At 42.1% G+C, this 16,394-nt stretch overlaps 1 protein-coding gene across 1 annotated transcript in view; it reads right to left on the reverse strand.

Moving 5' to 3' along the window:
* The window catches only part of ANO1 (anoctamin 1), an 83,858-nt gene that overhangs the window by 20,583 nt on the left and 46,881 nt on the right, over window positions 1-16,394 (reverse strand). The window contains exons 7-14 of the mRNA XM_072864718.1: window positions 15,180-15,231; window positions 12,441-12,506; window positions 11,894-11,949; window positions 10,311-10,352; window positions 6,707-6,771; window positions 6,013-6,147; window positions 4,511-4,671; window positions 663-745 (exon numbers count right to left, since the gene is read on the reverse strand). Coding sequence (XP_072720819.1) covers window positions 663-745; window positions 4,511-4,671; window positions 6,013-6,147; window positions 6,707-6,771; window positions 10,311-10,352; window positions 11,894-11,949; window positions 12,441-12,506; window positions 15,180-15,231 — 660 coding nt within the window. The remainder of the gene's footprint in view (window positions 1-662; window positions 746-4,510; window positions 4,672-6,012; window positions 6,148-6,706; window positions 6,772-10,310; window positions 10,353-11,893; window positions 11,950-12,440; window positions 12,507-15,179; window positions 15,232-16,394) is intronic.

The raw sequence follows: 16,394 nt of genomic DNA on the forward strand, positions 1-16,394 counted from the left end.
CTTCTAAAACTTCATTGATTTTTAAGACCTTTTTTCATACAGATTTGTCCCTTTTCCCTTTCATGCTATTTAGCACATTTAGTGTAAACCTGGCTAGGGATATGATTTTTTTTTTTTAGTAAATGAAAAAAAAAACAACACTTCCACACTGTGTCCCTCCCAGTGCCCCAAGCCCACATGTCTGGCAATATTTTCTTAGGTATTTTCCAAGTCAGGGCTTGATCCTGCATCGTTAAAGTTAATAGGAATTTTTCAGTGCTTTTTTACAGTGCTGTAACTTTATCAACTTCAATACATCCATTTCTGATTTACAGCAGCATGAGATGAATGAGGTCCTCAGTTGTTAGCACCCTGACATCAGCCCAGGAGTAAGCTCTGAGCTGTATATTCCATGCCTACGCTGCTAGGTGTGACCCGACTACACACTTCAAAAAAAATTAGATTTTGAAGCTATACAATTACGCTTCTATGGCAACAAGACGTACTAGTCATACCCTTACTATAAAAACCTCAAATAGTTCATGCATAGGATTTTCCTTTCTTCTAAATGACGGAACCGCCCCAAGAGCAGCTCCCCATGAGGCAACATCTATGGGCTGGGGGCAAGGAGCTATCGGCAACGCCACAGTGGAAGTCAAAGAGTCAGAACTGAAGGGACAAACCTCCTCCTCTTCAAACCCAGTCAGGTCCCACCTGTAGTTGAGACGCATCTGTTTTCTCTTCCAGTGTTCCATAAAGGTGGCAGCTGAAACAACAGTTTAACAATTATTTCGACATTTTACCCAAAAAATCACATCAGCCTCTGGGATTTGTCTTAGGAGGCACGCTGGCCACGCTCCGCGTCGCCTGCTGTACGTCTGCAGGCTCTCGCCTCCAAAAGGTCTCAGTAGGTGCAATATCGTATCATATACCAGGCCAGGTTACCTTCATTTTCATTACTCTCTTATTCAACAGTAATGTCTGATTAAAAAGGTTGGCTCCTAGCACTGTTATCTAGGCAAGCTAAAAGAAAGGGCATTTATTACATCCACAGCTTCACGTAGAAAGATGCCTACAGTTTTTTAAGGGGTGTAAGAAAGTCAAACACCCAAACTTATTTAAATATTTGTATGTGTGACTAATGATATTGTTGGTCTCCATCTGCATATAATTCCATCCATAAGTCCACACAAACCTGTGTTTTATCTATACAAAATCTGAATGATTTAGCTACCCTTCTACTGATGGTATAGTTATTTCCTCAAAGATATCAAGATAAAGCATTTTTATATTGTTATAATTAGATCCGTCTAGTGGCCATAATAGTGGTTAGCTCTAATCATCACACCCAAACCCAAATATTCCTGCCAGTCTGAAAGCTGCAGGTAGGCAGGCTGGTAAAGAGGAAGCCTTTAAGGGCTTCTATCATTAGAAGCACTGCCATTTTCTTTTTTTGACAGAGAAGACTTACAGAAAAGAAACCTTGTTAAATCAATTCTTGAGTCCCAACGAATGATCCCGGTCTATATCAGTCTATCTGCCTCTGAGACCGAGCGAGTTCTCAGAGGACATATTTAGATGCTGGGAATACACCAGTGCTGTATAATAAATAAGTGATTATGAAAGAGGCAAGTCTATCGAGAAATGGTGTTCCCAGGGGAGCTTTCCCGCAGTGAGTATTAACAGATGTCAGAAACATTTGTATCCAGAAAAACCGGAGGCAGGGCGAGGGTAAGAAAGTTGAATAGAGAGGAAAGGACACCCTCATGACTGGAAGCAGGCTACGGTCATGACATTCATTCTCCTTCCAAGTGAAACTCTCACGTACAAAACTTACAACTGAGCTCCTTTACGAGCCATAATCTTCCTGTAAATCAGGATGGCCATAGCTGTATCTTAAGAGGGTCTGTCTCACGGTTCTGGCATTGCCTCCCCTCTCCCTGCCGCCGGCGGTTCTTGCGCCGGGGTCTGCAGCTTCCACGTGCAGCGAGAAATACGGAAAATGACAAGATGTCGTTCCTTAGTGCTACTAGAAATCCTTCCATGGCACTGACTTACAACAATGCAAAATGAAAAGACTGCGTCTGCAACACAGCCAGCTCATTGCAAAAGCCCTCGGCGAACGTGCCAGGTAGTGATGCACCACTGCTTTGCCAAGCGTACCTGCATTTTCATATTTCATCTGGGCCCATAAGCATAAGCGGAGCTTAAAAATTCCCAAAGGTTACTGTCCATGATCTTATCTGGATTCTCTGACATTTTTAATGCCATTTAATACCAAACAGCACTGGGCCACGGTCCATGTTTAATGCTGAACTTCTGACTGGGGCTCAGTTTGGTGCTACAGCTGTTTTAACACTTGTGTGAGTGGAGTTCTCCAGGGTGTTACAATACCACCACCATACAAAGAAAGCCTGGCCAAATGGTTGCTCACGATAATACTCCTGAACTTGGGCTAATTTTCTTGTATACTAAGGATGCCCCGGGCCACCTGAGCCGGTTACTTGGGTCTGCCTCAACTCTTCAGCTGCACATGAAGCTAATAAAACTTCTCATAACATGCAGAGGTGCTCACAAATGGCACTGGAGACTATATGTGTGCCTACATTTAGAGACGGACAATTTTTGTTGATACTATTTCCTTAAAAAATAACGTGCACGTTTCATTTTTTAAAAAATCGTTTCGACAAATCCTTTAGAAATGAAATTTGCAATAACGCAAATTCAAAACTGTGTGGAAAAAGTTCTGATTTTCCCAATTCAAAAAGACCTTTTTGAAACAACATTTATTTTATATGCTATTGTACCACAATAAAATTTTATGTTGACTCTGAAGAACTTGAGGAATTTCACATCCCACTCCAAAAACGTCTCACATATTAAGCCTGATTTTGTACGAAGCACGGAAACTGGCTTCTGCCAATCTGCCTTACTTTGCCCAAGAATGTGAAAAAATGGATGGAGGGACCCACAGTTGTTTGCTAAGGAAAGGGAGGCAAACAGTGTTACTTTTTGGATAACAGAGCCGAGATCCACGTGGGGTTCACAATAACGGTAAATGAGGGAGAATGAAACCGATACTTGACTCTCCACGTGAGAGAATCAGACTATTTAAAGCCTCTGACACTGTATCCTGCTTTGGGGTATATCACATTTCTCCCTATATGCTACATGGCATCTGTAAGGCAGCGATCCCTCCTCTCTGCTGCGAAGCTGGTGGACTTCAGCCTCCTCCCACTTCCCAGCTTTCCCTCTGAACCTCCTGCGCTCCCAACTCCCCGCTCTTCCCAAAATCCCTCTGCAGGGCCGTCCTTGTCCTTTTTCTTACAGTACTTGATAATGAGCTCTTAGCATTGCATCTAAAACATCATTATCTCAAATGGAGACCTTGGTCAAAAAGACACTGCCCTACCTTCAATTGTGTTGAATTGTACTAAAGTCAGTTCAAATGAATGTTAATGTAGAAACAGTTCCCTATGTACTAGCACAAATAAAAACTTGGGCTATGTTTTTTAGGATTAAATATAATCCAAAGCAGGTTATTTGCTAATTTGCGACAAGGCGTACAGGAGAGGCAAACATCATCTTGTGCTGCTCTCACTGACACTGGGCGTATGTAGCTATCAAACGTCAAAGCTGGGGGGGAATAACGCACATTTCCCTATTCTCTGTAGCCTCTCTGTATAGGGCTCCCAGTTACAAACATGGGTTTTGGAGCCCATCAGGTCCCATTTACCTTAACAGGCCCTCTTGGCCCGCAGCGAGGATGATGGGAGGCTCCTCTCCTCCAGTGCCCATGGCTGGTGCTGGGGTGCCTAAGCAAGGAGGTCCCCATCTCTCCTCCAGCAGGGAGGAGAAAAGCCCTCAACAGCCATTCCTGAAGACACTCTCACAAAGATCTCATGAGAGGGTTAATATTTTTAACCAAGTTCTACGGACATGCCAAGAAAGGTTAAGTGATGTGCTCAAAGTACAAGAGCAGTCAGCATCAGAAAAAATACCTATAATGCCACCGTTCCTGCTTCATGGTCTACATGCATGATGTTTGCCTGCTGATAAACTTAATTGCATCTTGGAGCACACTCAGGAATCAATCTTGGTTTGTCCTGAGACGCTAAAGGCCATTAGACTTCCCTGCGGAGCCCTCCCCGCGACCCCAGAGTACATTAATACATTTCTTCTGTAATGTTCTAAAGTGGAAGCTGGCTCTGTAAATAGATTTTTTTTTTTTTTTTTTTGGCAAGCTGTGCAATCCCGTTAATGAAATTTTGACATACCATGCAGCAGTTTTATGACAGATGCTTAACAATTTCATTTGATATTCATCTTGAGGAACTTTTTGAATTTTAGCCTTCAGTCCAGAATATAAATTTGGGAGTGACAGTTTCATGGGAAAGAAAAAAAGAAAAAGAAGAGAAGCTCTTTATATAATTAACTGCCTGAGTATAAATACACTGCTTTATCTCTTCTGTTTCTTCCTGTTGTATTTTAAATAATTAAAAACTTAACATGAAGGCATATATCTTCTTACCCCAGAGAGCCATGAAGACTGAGAAGAAGACAGTTGCAGGGTTATCAAACAGATGACTTGCGCGAGCAGTCGCACAAGCGGAGCTCATCTTCCAGTAGCTGCATGTTCTGTCACATAAGGGACACATGGTGATATTGTTTCTCTGGTCACACATTTCCATACTGCAACGAGATATGGAAAAAGCACGGTGAGTATGGCTCCGTCTTCCATGCTCCGATGAGCTTTTCTCCTCTGGATAGCATCTCTTTCTGGTCTGTAGGACCATCACAGTGCTTGCCAGCTCTTGCCCCAGCGAGCAGCTCTGTCCGTAACGTACACCATTGTAGGGGCTGAAATCCTCACGTGAAGCTGCTGTCTCCCTCCATCCCCAACCCTGCTTCTATTTCAGGGCGTAAGAGACAGCATTATGAGAGGCATAAGGCTCTATGCTCTTTACTACAGGATCTTACAGTTAAAAAAAAATATTAAAAATCATTCTTGTTTTGAAATACTAACCACAGCAATAGATAAGGTACAAGGGAAGTGCTGAGTATCAAGAGACTGGAGTTCAACAAATCTAACTTCTCTGCACTCCATCTGTGAAATAGCAACAGTGACACTCCCTTTGACTTTCTTCAACTGTTGGAAGCAGTACAAAGCAATCTTAATGAACCAAAAAAATATATCTGTTTTTCCATATCCATTATCTGCTTTGTTACTCAGTGCTCATGCTTGTTGTACAAACTATGTAATTTTTATCTCCAGCTGACGATGCATGCAGAATCGTCATTTGCAGAATAATGCAAAATCATAGGGCTTTAAAAATATTATAATACAAAACTTATTAAAAATTAAAAATAGTAGGACATCAAGATTTTGTTAATCTGAGCACAATTGCTTATTTTAGGCATGTATATTCTTGATTCATCTTTATGTCACACAATGTCCTCCCCAGCATTTTATGATGGGAAGCACTAAAACCTATCATTAGCAGTATTTTGTTGGGTTTTTTTAACATAATGATCTGAGTTCGGAAAAAAAAACCAAAAACACCTGAGCACCAGCCAAGAATTATTTTTAGTACATCAATGCAAACTCCACAAGTAATATTAACAATAAATGCTAACGATTTAAAAACGTGCTGCAGTTCTGCTGCCCACTCTCAGCACTTGGTAGCGCTCCATCGCTTACTGGAAGCAGAAATCCGTGTGGAGGTGGCTTCATTCTAAGCACGGCTTCCAAAAGATGAAGCCTGTGGGGCGGGAGGAGGGAGGGCGGTGGGAGCACGCTGTACTCCGGCAAGGGCCAGTTGGCAAACACACCTCGGGAAGCCACGGCCAGCAAAGGCGGATCGGGGTGTCGGGCTGCGGGTGGCACAGGGCAAGCCCTAGAAACTGGGAGCCACAGTTTCAGCTGTGCTCGCCCTAGGCATTAGTGACAAAACACTTACAGAGAAAGGCAACATCTTACTTGGAGTTTCTAGTTGCCTCCAATAATAGACTCTCTTTATTTATTTATTTTACCTTGGTATATTCTCATCCACAGTTGCACAGCCGTATAGGAAAACGATAATCCCTACAATTGAAGCTGGAATAAGCATTTGTGTATAAACTCCCAGCCAGGCAAAATATAGTCCAATCTTCTCTCCGAAGTATTTTCTGAAATACATTAAAAAAAAGAAATGAGAGAAATGTTTCCTATTTCTTAAAATATAACATGGCTAAAATTACAAATCGCAGCTGGATTAAGCATGGAGAAAGATCTGATGACCTGTGGGAACTTTTTTCTTCTCAGAGGACTCTCTTTCTCGTGATGCTTGGAGTTAATCCAGAGATACAGGCACCATGAAAGCAAGTCAGTCCAACTAGTAATTTTTGCCCCCCGTGTTTCTGCCGTGTAAATTGGTAGCTTTGGATCTTCTGTGAGCGAATCCTCTTTAAAAAGCACCTCGTTTTCTTCAGAGAGACTCAGCTCTCACCACGAGCAAACAAAATTCATTAAAAATATGGCCCCTGCAAGCTTTCACACTAGGTGGGATACATCAGCGCGTTTCTAAACCCACAGAAAACTCCTTTTCCCCCAGTGAAGTTTCCATTCTCCCGAGCCCCCCGGGTGGCACCGAGGACAGTAGCCCCGCAGGGACACCGTCACGAGCATCGCTGTGCACAGCTTCAGCGCTGCCCCACGGAAACACGACGTTAAGGGCTGAACTCTCACCTCACCAGGTCAATTGGCTGATATTTATAAAAGACTCCGTAGCTCGCCCACTCCTCACACAGGAGCTGTAAAACAGAACGGCAAGGCGAAAGCTAAAGCACCGCGTACACGAGCGTTTTCTCCTTTGGTCCCAGCAAACTGCAGAGCTCACGCTGTGGATCTCATCTCACTGCTTTGTGGTTTCAACACATAATCTGCCAATACACGCAGTCTGCATTAAGTATTAAAACCAAATTTGATGATTTGGCATGCTACAATACAATGATGAATTCTAGTACGTTAAAAGGTTCTTCAGCAACTGGACTGATGGATAACTATAGCAGGGACAGGGCAAGCAGTCCTGATTTTATGATCCCTAAGAGGTATCCAGCAGAATGGATGTGAAAGATGAATATGCTTTGAGTTACAAGACAGAAAAAACCCTAGAATAAACTGGTTTGTTTTCACTGTATGAACTATAGTATTCAGCATCCATCAAGAGGTGCTGTGCAGAGGTGCCTCAAAGGCTGCATTTAAGAGTTTTTCAGCTTTAAATGGAAAGAATACGATGATTTCCACTCATCCTTTTGGTTAGGATACAGGCCAAGGAAAGCAATTATCCCCATTAGTGATTTATAAAATTGAATCCCTCACAAAAATAGGTTCCTCTGAGACCTTCAACTTATCCTTTACTTTGTAAAATATATAAATAGCGCTTCTCAGATCCGATTTTTTTCTTAATTCAGTTCAGCTAACAGAGCGAACAAGAAATCAGTGTGTGTACAAAAAACACTGGAGAAGACGAAGTGTGCTCGCTGGCCACCCAGCCATCACCTCTTCTGAGGGACAAGGGGAAGAGCAGCTTGTGAAAATCTGCTTGTGAAATCGGGTGTCCCTTTGCTGCTTCTCTCCCTGCTTCAACCCAGTGACATGAGCCTGGTAGCAGGATGTTCCTGGACCAACTACTGGTATTTCAAGGAGATGCTTTGATGGTCACTTCTGCTTTCATTAATTCATCTGGCAACAACATCATCTTTTTCCTTTTTCCTCTTCTACTGCTCTCTCAAATGTAAGAGCATGAACTGATCACTGCCAAGGCACTTCTTTTCATGGAACATTGGGTAAAAAAGAGAAAAAAAAAAAAAGGGCAGAAAATTTCAGAGCCGGGTTACACAAACCTCCATCGGTGGATGAGGGCTGCACAACCAGCTCAGCTGTAGAAGAAACTGCAATGGGGAACAGAGACCTAAACCAGTTATTGTTACAGGGAGGGCAACGTTATTAATCTTGTTCATAGAAGAACAGACCAAACAGGATGTTATTGCTTAAAACGGTAGGCTATTTTATCATGAGAACCTTGAGGGATGTCAGCCTCCTACATCTCTCCAGTGAAATGCAGCAAAGCAAGGCAGGGCAGACTGGCAGTCCCGCTGCTGCCCGTACCCATTCCTACTTCTCACGTTTTATCACGGAGAAGTCGTCTGGTGAACAACGTTTCTAGAGCAGTTTTGCAATTCTCCTGCCAAATCATGAACACAAACTTTCCAAGCTGAACTGCTGTACTTCTCATGCAAATGGTTCAAGTCATTCAGAAAATACAGCTTCTTTACTTTTACAGAAATATGATGTCAAAAATATAAGTGGACTGTGGATTTTCCCCTCTGCAACCCAAAATCGTTAATCTTTATTAGTTTCCTTACAATAGTAAGAGCAGAAACTGAAACCTAAAGGCAGGCCTTTATTAAACAGCAACATTCTTGCAAATTTTATTTTTATTCTGGTTTAGGTTTCTTTCAGCCACGTTTTCCAAAAGTTTAAGGCCACCTGCCTATGCCTGGGAAACAATGATTTGGGACACCTCAACATCCATGTGCACTAGCTAAGACCCTTCCTTTTATTATTTTTTTACTTTATTTTTACAAGCTAAATTTGTGCTGGAAATTAGATTCCTTTTCTGTGATCTAAGCTGGTCAGGCATATCGGGAAAATACCAAGCTACGGAGATTTTGCATCAGTGCCATGTTTCAGCTTTGTACAACACTTCAAACCAAATTTGTGCCTAAAGTACAAATGAATTATCTCATTTATCCTGACATTTATCAGCCTGATATTCAAAGCACAGCTTCAAAGACACGATTAGAAGAGATCAGCACACTAGCCCTAAATATTTACTTCATTTCTATGCCTCAAATCTTTAATTTTGTTGTTAAAAAAGGCACAAGCCTGGCCTAGCACTGGATTAGATTAAAGAAAGCTCCAAGAAACCAGAAGAGACATGCCAACACACCAAAAGATTGTTTGAGGGAACTGGAAGTCAAAAGCCAAGGTAAACATTTCCAAACACACAGTGAACTTGTGAAATGAGTGAATTTGTGAGGTTTGAAAAGTTAGTAATAAAGTTGATAATCCAGACGCTTTGAGACAACACGGACTTTCATCCTATTTTTGGTTGAGCAATGTGTTGCTTAATAACGAAATGACAGGTACGTGGTATTTTTAACACAAATCAATGGGGGGGGGGATAACAGTCGCTGTCTTTTGATGAGCCATTTGCACCTTAAGGCCCAGCAGACCTTTAATTTTGGGTACCTATTTTTATATGACCAACCGGAAGGGCTTTAGATCTGCTTTTCCTACGACCTGAACGTCCACAGCATTTCTTTGGAGACGTGACCATGAAACAAACTGGAAAGGCAAAGTTTCAAGTCTGAAAGTCCAACATATATGGCACCCAAATTCAGTAGCTCCTCCTGAGAGGACCGGTCGTAACCTCTCTACTTCAGTTTTTTGTGTGATACACAGAAAAAAAGCCTATCTTCTTTAGAGAAGTGTCATCAGGAGTATGTAGTAATTGCGCTCTGAATTTAAGAAATCAACATTTCTGCAAAGGGTGAAAAATTTGCTTTTTCTTATGAAAAGTATTTCCTTAGAACAATTCCTACTTGTTTTACTACAATGAAGAAATGCCTTTCAGTATACACACAATAAAAACACAATTTATACCACAGATTATGCAAAAAGTGATGCAATGCATCAGTATACATCCACAGGGCAGTTGCTGGCTGAACAGCGCACATTAAAGCTTTGCTGAGAATGTCTCATTTCTGATAAATATTCAATCTTTATCTTCCCCAATAACTGTTATGCTTCTGTTTTCAACTGCCTCCCTTCTCCTCCCCCCCAGTTCTGATCCTCAGACTCCAGATCAGCAGCACATTAATTCAGCAGAGGTTGCAGTGCTGAGACCGGAGCTCGCTGTGGAGCGAAGCAGGATTTATGTCAGATACGGATACCAGAATATGACTGAGCATATTCTCATCAGAGCTAGCCTGAAATTACATCACCTGAACTTTAGGAAGAGTTATACGTAAATGCTGTGAATAGTCTTACCAACACGGCAAAAAACGTATCATTATCGAGCTTGGTAAATTTTACATATCCATACTGCATTCCACATTCGGGCAAATTTAAACACTGGAAAGTACTTCTGTACTTCTACGGCTTGGCATTTAGTGCCTTTTTGTGGTATTTTCTGTGAAATCTTGGCAAACATGCAGATTCCAACAGGTGACTCTTCAGGCTGGGACTCTTGTGAACATGTTAAAGGCCCTTTGTATCAACTTACTTTTCTGTCATTAGGTTCAGTGTTTTCACCTTCATAGTCGCCCTTTAAAAAAAGAAAATCTGCGTCATTCAGTGAGTCGCGCCCAGAGCTGCTATGCGTCTTGCATACCCGTGTATCCCACTCACTTAATGCATCAAAAACAGAAAAAGCAATCTGTAAAATAATGCTGTATTTTAGGAGTTCATTTGTCATAGCACACTTTGTCTTCTGTCGTCAGGCACATTAAGAAAGAGTAATAATGTCTGTCACTGGGGAAAAAGGAATGAATAAGTGATAAAGGTGGCCTAAAAATGTCAAGGGAAAGGATGCGGTATTGCCACGGCATTTGGGGTTCAGCTCAGTCCACTCTTCTCTTTGGAAAGAGAAGAGACCAGCCGAGAGAGCTGATCCCTATCCAGACTCTCCAAACACTCAGGGCTGATTAGATCTGAGGTTTTAATTTGGAGCTATTTTTAAATATGATAAAGGAGTAAACTAAGACAATAAATAACTTATATACAAGACTATCAGTAGCTGTCTAAAGATGTGAGACAAGTACATGCAGAGAAGTTTATTTAACCTTTCTGGATTTCTAAGCGATATCGCTGTAGTTTAAGAGTGCCTGACATTTATGATAAACATCAGGCAGATAAAGAGGCTGTTCTGGTCTCAGTTACACCGAGATAAAACACTCGCGGTGCCGTGCAAAACCAGTGCGAGTGAGGGGAGCAGAGAACTAGGAAGACACACTTCATCTTCACATCCCACGCTGGAAAACAGGCACCAGGCTCGACAGCCCTTGAAGGCTCAGCACGGAAGGAGCAGCATGGCTGCCATGTCCCCTTGACATCTGTCAAGCCTGTCTGTAAGGGTTCAGCTAGGAGTGTTTGTCAGTTCTAGTCGTACCTGGAGCCTCCAAGTAAAAAGGTCATCCGCATCCAACTGCTGTGCACCTGTGACAGGATGGGGATCCCCAGCTCGGGTACGAGTGCCACCAAAATTCCCCACCTCTCTCTAATCCTCTCGATGAACACTATAGTTGAACACACTCTGGCATCTTACCAACCTGCTCAAAAGCAGATTTCATCAGTAAGAAGGTCTGCAGTCACATCCAGTCCCATGAAATACGTCACTTCAGACTCTCACTTATGGTTTTTCCTCCAGTGGCAACCAGTCGCCCAGACACAGAGCCACTGACATCTCCGTACTTCCAAGGGGGATGCCAGGGAGATGTGGATGAGGGGACCAGCCACTTGGTGCCCCAGGAATAAATATGTTTCCTAGAACTGATGCCAGGGACCTCGGGAGCAGAAGGTCAGAAACTAACAGAAGCGTTTCATTTACTAAGCCACCGAAACAACTCTTCTAATGCTACATTCAAACGTCACTTATGATCATCAAAGGTAGAACAGAGGTGGGGAATTCATTAAAAGCAAGCAGAGTGATGGAAACAACCTGCAGAAGCTACTGCAGTCGTGATACAAGTGAGCAGGAAGTCAGGATCCAAACACTCGTGTTTGGGATGATGCCATTAATACGTAACACATTAAGGATTTCTTGGTGTCAGATAGTAGACATGTAAAATATATTCCAAGATCACTTACATCATGCAAAGGATATGCAGCACTGTAAACTCCATTGGCAAGCAGACTGGTGATCCCTTGAAAAATAAAGACATAATAGTTATTTACAATTTCGAGGTTAGACAGTCTCACTTTATCATCCTTCCTGGAGATTTCCCTCAAAATAACAGTCATTTGGTCAGATAATGATTTTTCTGCCATCTCATTCCTTTCCATGTAGTTTCATTTTTAATCATATAGGTTATTAAACATGACTCATTTTATGAAATGGAAAACTGCAGAGAGCAAGAGGAAGTCATATATATTTGAGAATCAAGAATTAGAAGCCAATGACTTGAAATTAGTCATTAAAATAAATTACATTTTCCGAAAAGTCAGTTTGATTTAAGGGCAAGCCTGCAGATTTGAAAGTGTGTAGCAGAAGGCTCGATCACAAGAAGAATATGGCTGGAATTGATGGCATACGGGAACACGCATACGCACGCATCATCCACACAAAGTTTTGAATTCAGATTGATTAGAGAAATTGTAGGGAAAGCCTTTGCGAAGACCTTGGCGTAATACTTACCATATTTACCACATTTTCGTCTTTTATTTAAAAGGGTAGTTTCCTTCTTTCTTCCCTCTCCTTTCCCTGTTTACACATCCGTTTATTAGTGACATGCATGAGGCTGAAAGCAATTAATGCTTCATCTATATAATGTATGCGGTATAAGGGACTTTGAGGAGTCCTGCCTTCCCAGGTGTAGTATCGCTCCTTAACTTGGGACCAGAGTACGGGAGGCAAGGGTGGAGTTAAGGTGTAAGTTTGGAGGAGCACAACGGTGAGGGGCTCTTCGACACTGCAGCTCACTGCACCATTCCCAAAGGTCGCTCGGCTGGACCTGGACCTTTGAGGGCTGTAGCACATTACTTCTCTCATGTTCTTGCTGCAGCTGCTGGCATTAATATAGCTACTTCCAATTATGGAGTATTACCCACGTCTGAAGGTGTCGTGTTATCCGTGAAGATATGTTTGGGGATTCAACGAACCAGCCTTGGGTGCTGAATCAAAGCTAAGTCAAGTACTTGTCTTTGTGCAAGGCTAAGCTGATTAATGCCAATTAAAAAAAAAATCTGGCCACTGGCACCGTGGAGAATTTAAGAGGACTTAGAAAAAGAAAAGAAAAATGATGTGCTACAGTGTGCTCCATGTTGCCCATCAGTTCATTGCTAAGAAAAGAGCGTGGGACTGGATTTGAAGGAACAGCGACTATGAACCAGGAAACAGATCACTGTAGGTTCACTGAGACATTTTTGATGGTTCTTGAAATGAGAATTTTTCAAGTTCATTAACATTTTTGAGATACCAATCAACTGCTGGAGGAACTGCTCCAGGAGTGCTCAGTATCCTGCAGTATCATTAATTTTCAAAGTCCAAGTTAAGATTATACGGTACTATGAATTGTCTGCAAATGTTTCCACGCTTCTGGCAGAAACAACTAGTGAGCAGATAAATTATTTTTCTAGGGCTGTGCGACCGACCGAAGAGCTACATAGTACCCTTCTACATATCAGTATTTAACCATGAAGACAGATTCACATTTTTGCAAATTTGCAAAATAAATAACAAAGACTGCAGTGTTCACTGGGCAGCTGCCTTCTTCCTGCTGGGCAGAAATGTTGCAGCATTATCTGTGTTTGCTCAAATCTGTTTGCAACCTTTGCTGGGTTGTAACCCAGCATTCCAGCGCTGGAACACAAAGGACCCGATTGAGTTATGTTGAGTATACCCACGGACAGGCTGGCCTAATGACATTTTTATTAGGTATACTGTGTGACCTTGCCACTCTGAGGTAAAAGAATGACCCAGGAATCCTAACACTTTACTTTCCTTTAGCCTATTCAACTAATCTCTAATGTGTTTCCCATTTCTGGACCGGAAAAAAAAAAAAAAGAAAGAAAAAAAAAATCAAGTGAGTAACCAACTCCAAGGCAAGAATTCAAACTGAGCTGTATGACCTTCCCCTTTCAAGACTGCAAATACCTAATTTCCAATGAAAATGATCCAGCATCAGACTCAAAAAGGGTCCTGAAAGTCACAGATTAATTTGGATTTCCCATGCTACAGGGAAACAGTACTTCTGTTAATACTGGCTGAACACCAAAATTTAGTGTATATAAGGACTCAACAATTGTACATTGTATGTTGTTACTTCAACAGAGAAGTCAAAGCATGGAAATAATTTCTGGCATAATTATTCTTCTATTATTTGCTGCATTTCTAAGCAGCTGATGTGTCAATATTGAACAGAACTACCTGTAATTCAAGTTCCCACTGCTTTATTTAACTGCTTGTAGGCAAATAAATGCTCTGACAGATTCCAACAGTTATCAAACATTTTCTCCCATGTTCATGCACTTTTCTCATACAAATTTGTTTCTGTTGGTTGTTTGTTAAGAAGCTTGGCTATGAGGGAATTCAGCCTTCCACCTTATATAATCTGCTTTTCTATCAACTATTCATTAACTTTGGTCCCACAGTCAAGTATATACCTATATATCACGATACGTATAAAATAAGTATATAACAGCTGAACAGGAAAAACTGCCAACAAATCTTTAAGGTGACCTGATTTGCAATCCATGTTTACCTGTATTATGAATTTAGTTCTTAGAGCACAAGCCCTAAGGCTGAAATCCTAAAACTACTGGCCGTGGCAGTACGAACTTCGCACCCAGTGGCTTGCAACAACTGTTTTGAGGGCTAAGAGATGGGCCAGCTTTCAGTGCATGCCTTAGTCCTTGGCCATTGCACCGGGTTAATCTCAGTTCCACTTAGGACAGTGCTTCAGGCAGTCATCAGTTAAGACCATTTCACTCAAGTCACTGAAAAGCCATCCCACGATAAAAATGTGAGGTTACTACTTAAAAGGAGTGGGCCAATCCATAGACTTTCACGGCAGCTATCGACATTCATGGTAATACCCTCACCCGCTTCAGTGAGCGTACAAGTGAACCAACGCAGAGCACGTATTATCCACTGGTTTATATCACATCCAGTCCTGCTGCAAAGGACCTAACTAACATCTGCAGGGGCTATATGCTCACTTACCATTTAATTCAGAGTCGAATCTATAAATTCACATTTGAAAAAATTCCAAACAGTTACATTAATTAAATTAAATTTCCAAATAAAACAATTATATCCACATACATCACATTAGAGAGCAGGGGAAAAACCTAAACTCCACAGCCCATTACAACTTGCAATTATTTTCAATACCTGAAAATGATATCGATCTTAAAGCTAAATAAAGTGCCTTACCCATGCTATATTTTGCTTTGGTACATGTCGTTCTTTTCAATATTTCATAAACCTACAGAAGTAAAATCAAAGAAAGGAAAGGGTTACTTCAGATACTGCCAGTGAAAAGCACAATCTTTTTTGTGTACAGCTCAAATATTGGCAAAAGCGAGATGTCGATGAAGTCATCGTTCTTTAATAAAAGTCATGGTATTCAGGAGAGCAGGGCTTAAAGATTTCCATGCCGAGTTATCCATACAAGAGAGAAAGGCTTCACTAAATAGCCAGCTACCAAGATAATTGATCAGGGGAAACAGGGTTACATTTAACCACTCGCACAACAGAAACGCTATTTTTGCTCACGTTAGACATCGACCAAAGATCAGAAGCTCTCTTCTACCCAGACTGGGCGGTGTGCTGGGCCAGCTCTTCCCTGGCCTCCGATGGTGCAAGCTGGCTTCGCCCCACGGACTTCAGCAGAGCTTCAGGCTCAGAACGTGAACAGTGCACGCAGCCGCTTACCAGAAACTGGACTAACACAGGCTGACCTTGAAATTTCTGAGCTCGCGTGACCTCAGCGGCAAACCAGATGTATTTATTTTACGATTTATTGCATTTATTGTCAAATAACCTTTGCACATCTCCCCACGCCGCCCCAGCAGTCAAGCTTTCGCCCCGCGCAGCGATGCTCTTAGGCAAGGCAAGCGCTCGGCCGGCGCGAGGCTGGCAGGGGAGCGGGCAGCAGAGGAAAACCGTGGGCAAAAGCACCTGCTGCCCATTGCCTGGCCTGTCTGGGGAGCCACGGCCCGGTCCCCTGGGGATGCTCGCTAATCCGTGTGCTAACTCGGCTGCCGCTTGCCCAATTCACGGAGGGAAGCGAGCGAGGGCATTGGAGGCAAACCCCGCAGCCGATCTGCCTGTTGTTGTCTTCTAACTCAGGGCTGTCACAGAGAGATTTCCAGTTATATAATGGGTTTTTTTGTTTGGTTTGGTTTTTTTAAATAAGTAAAAGGTCTTTGGCTTATTTTCTATTCATCAAAGATTCACAGGGAGTGACTAGATTCCTGTTCATTTTGCAGTAGGCGGAAGGGCCAATATTTGCACTGTGGTTTAAAAACACATAAGAGAGAGGCAGGAGAGAACTTTAAGAAACAAGAATACAAAGAGAAATGCACGCAGGATAAAGTGATGCTGGGAAACATTCACTGTGTCTTTTTTTGCCAGGCGATGTACAGG

This window comes from Ciconia boyciana, chromosome 6, assembly GCF_034638445.1.
Source record: "Ciconia boyciana chromosome 6, ASM3463844v1, whole genome shotgun sequence".
NCBI classification, from domain to species: domain Eukaryota; kingdom Metazoa; phylum Chordata; class Aves; order Ciconiiformes; family Ciconiidae; genus Ciconia; species Ciconia boyciana.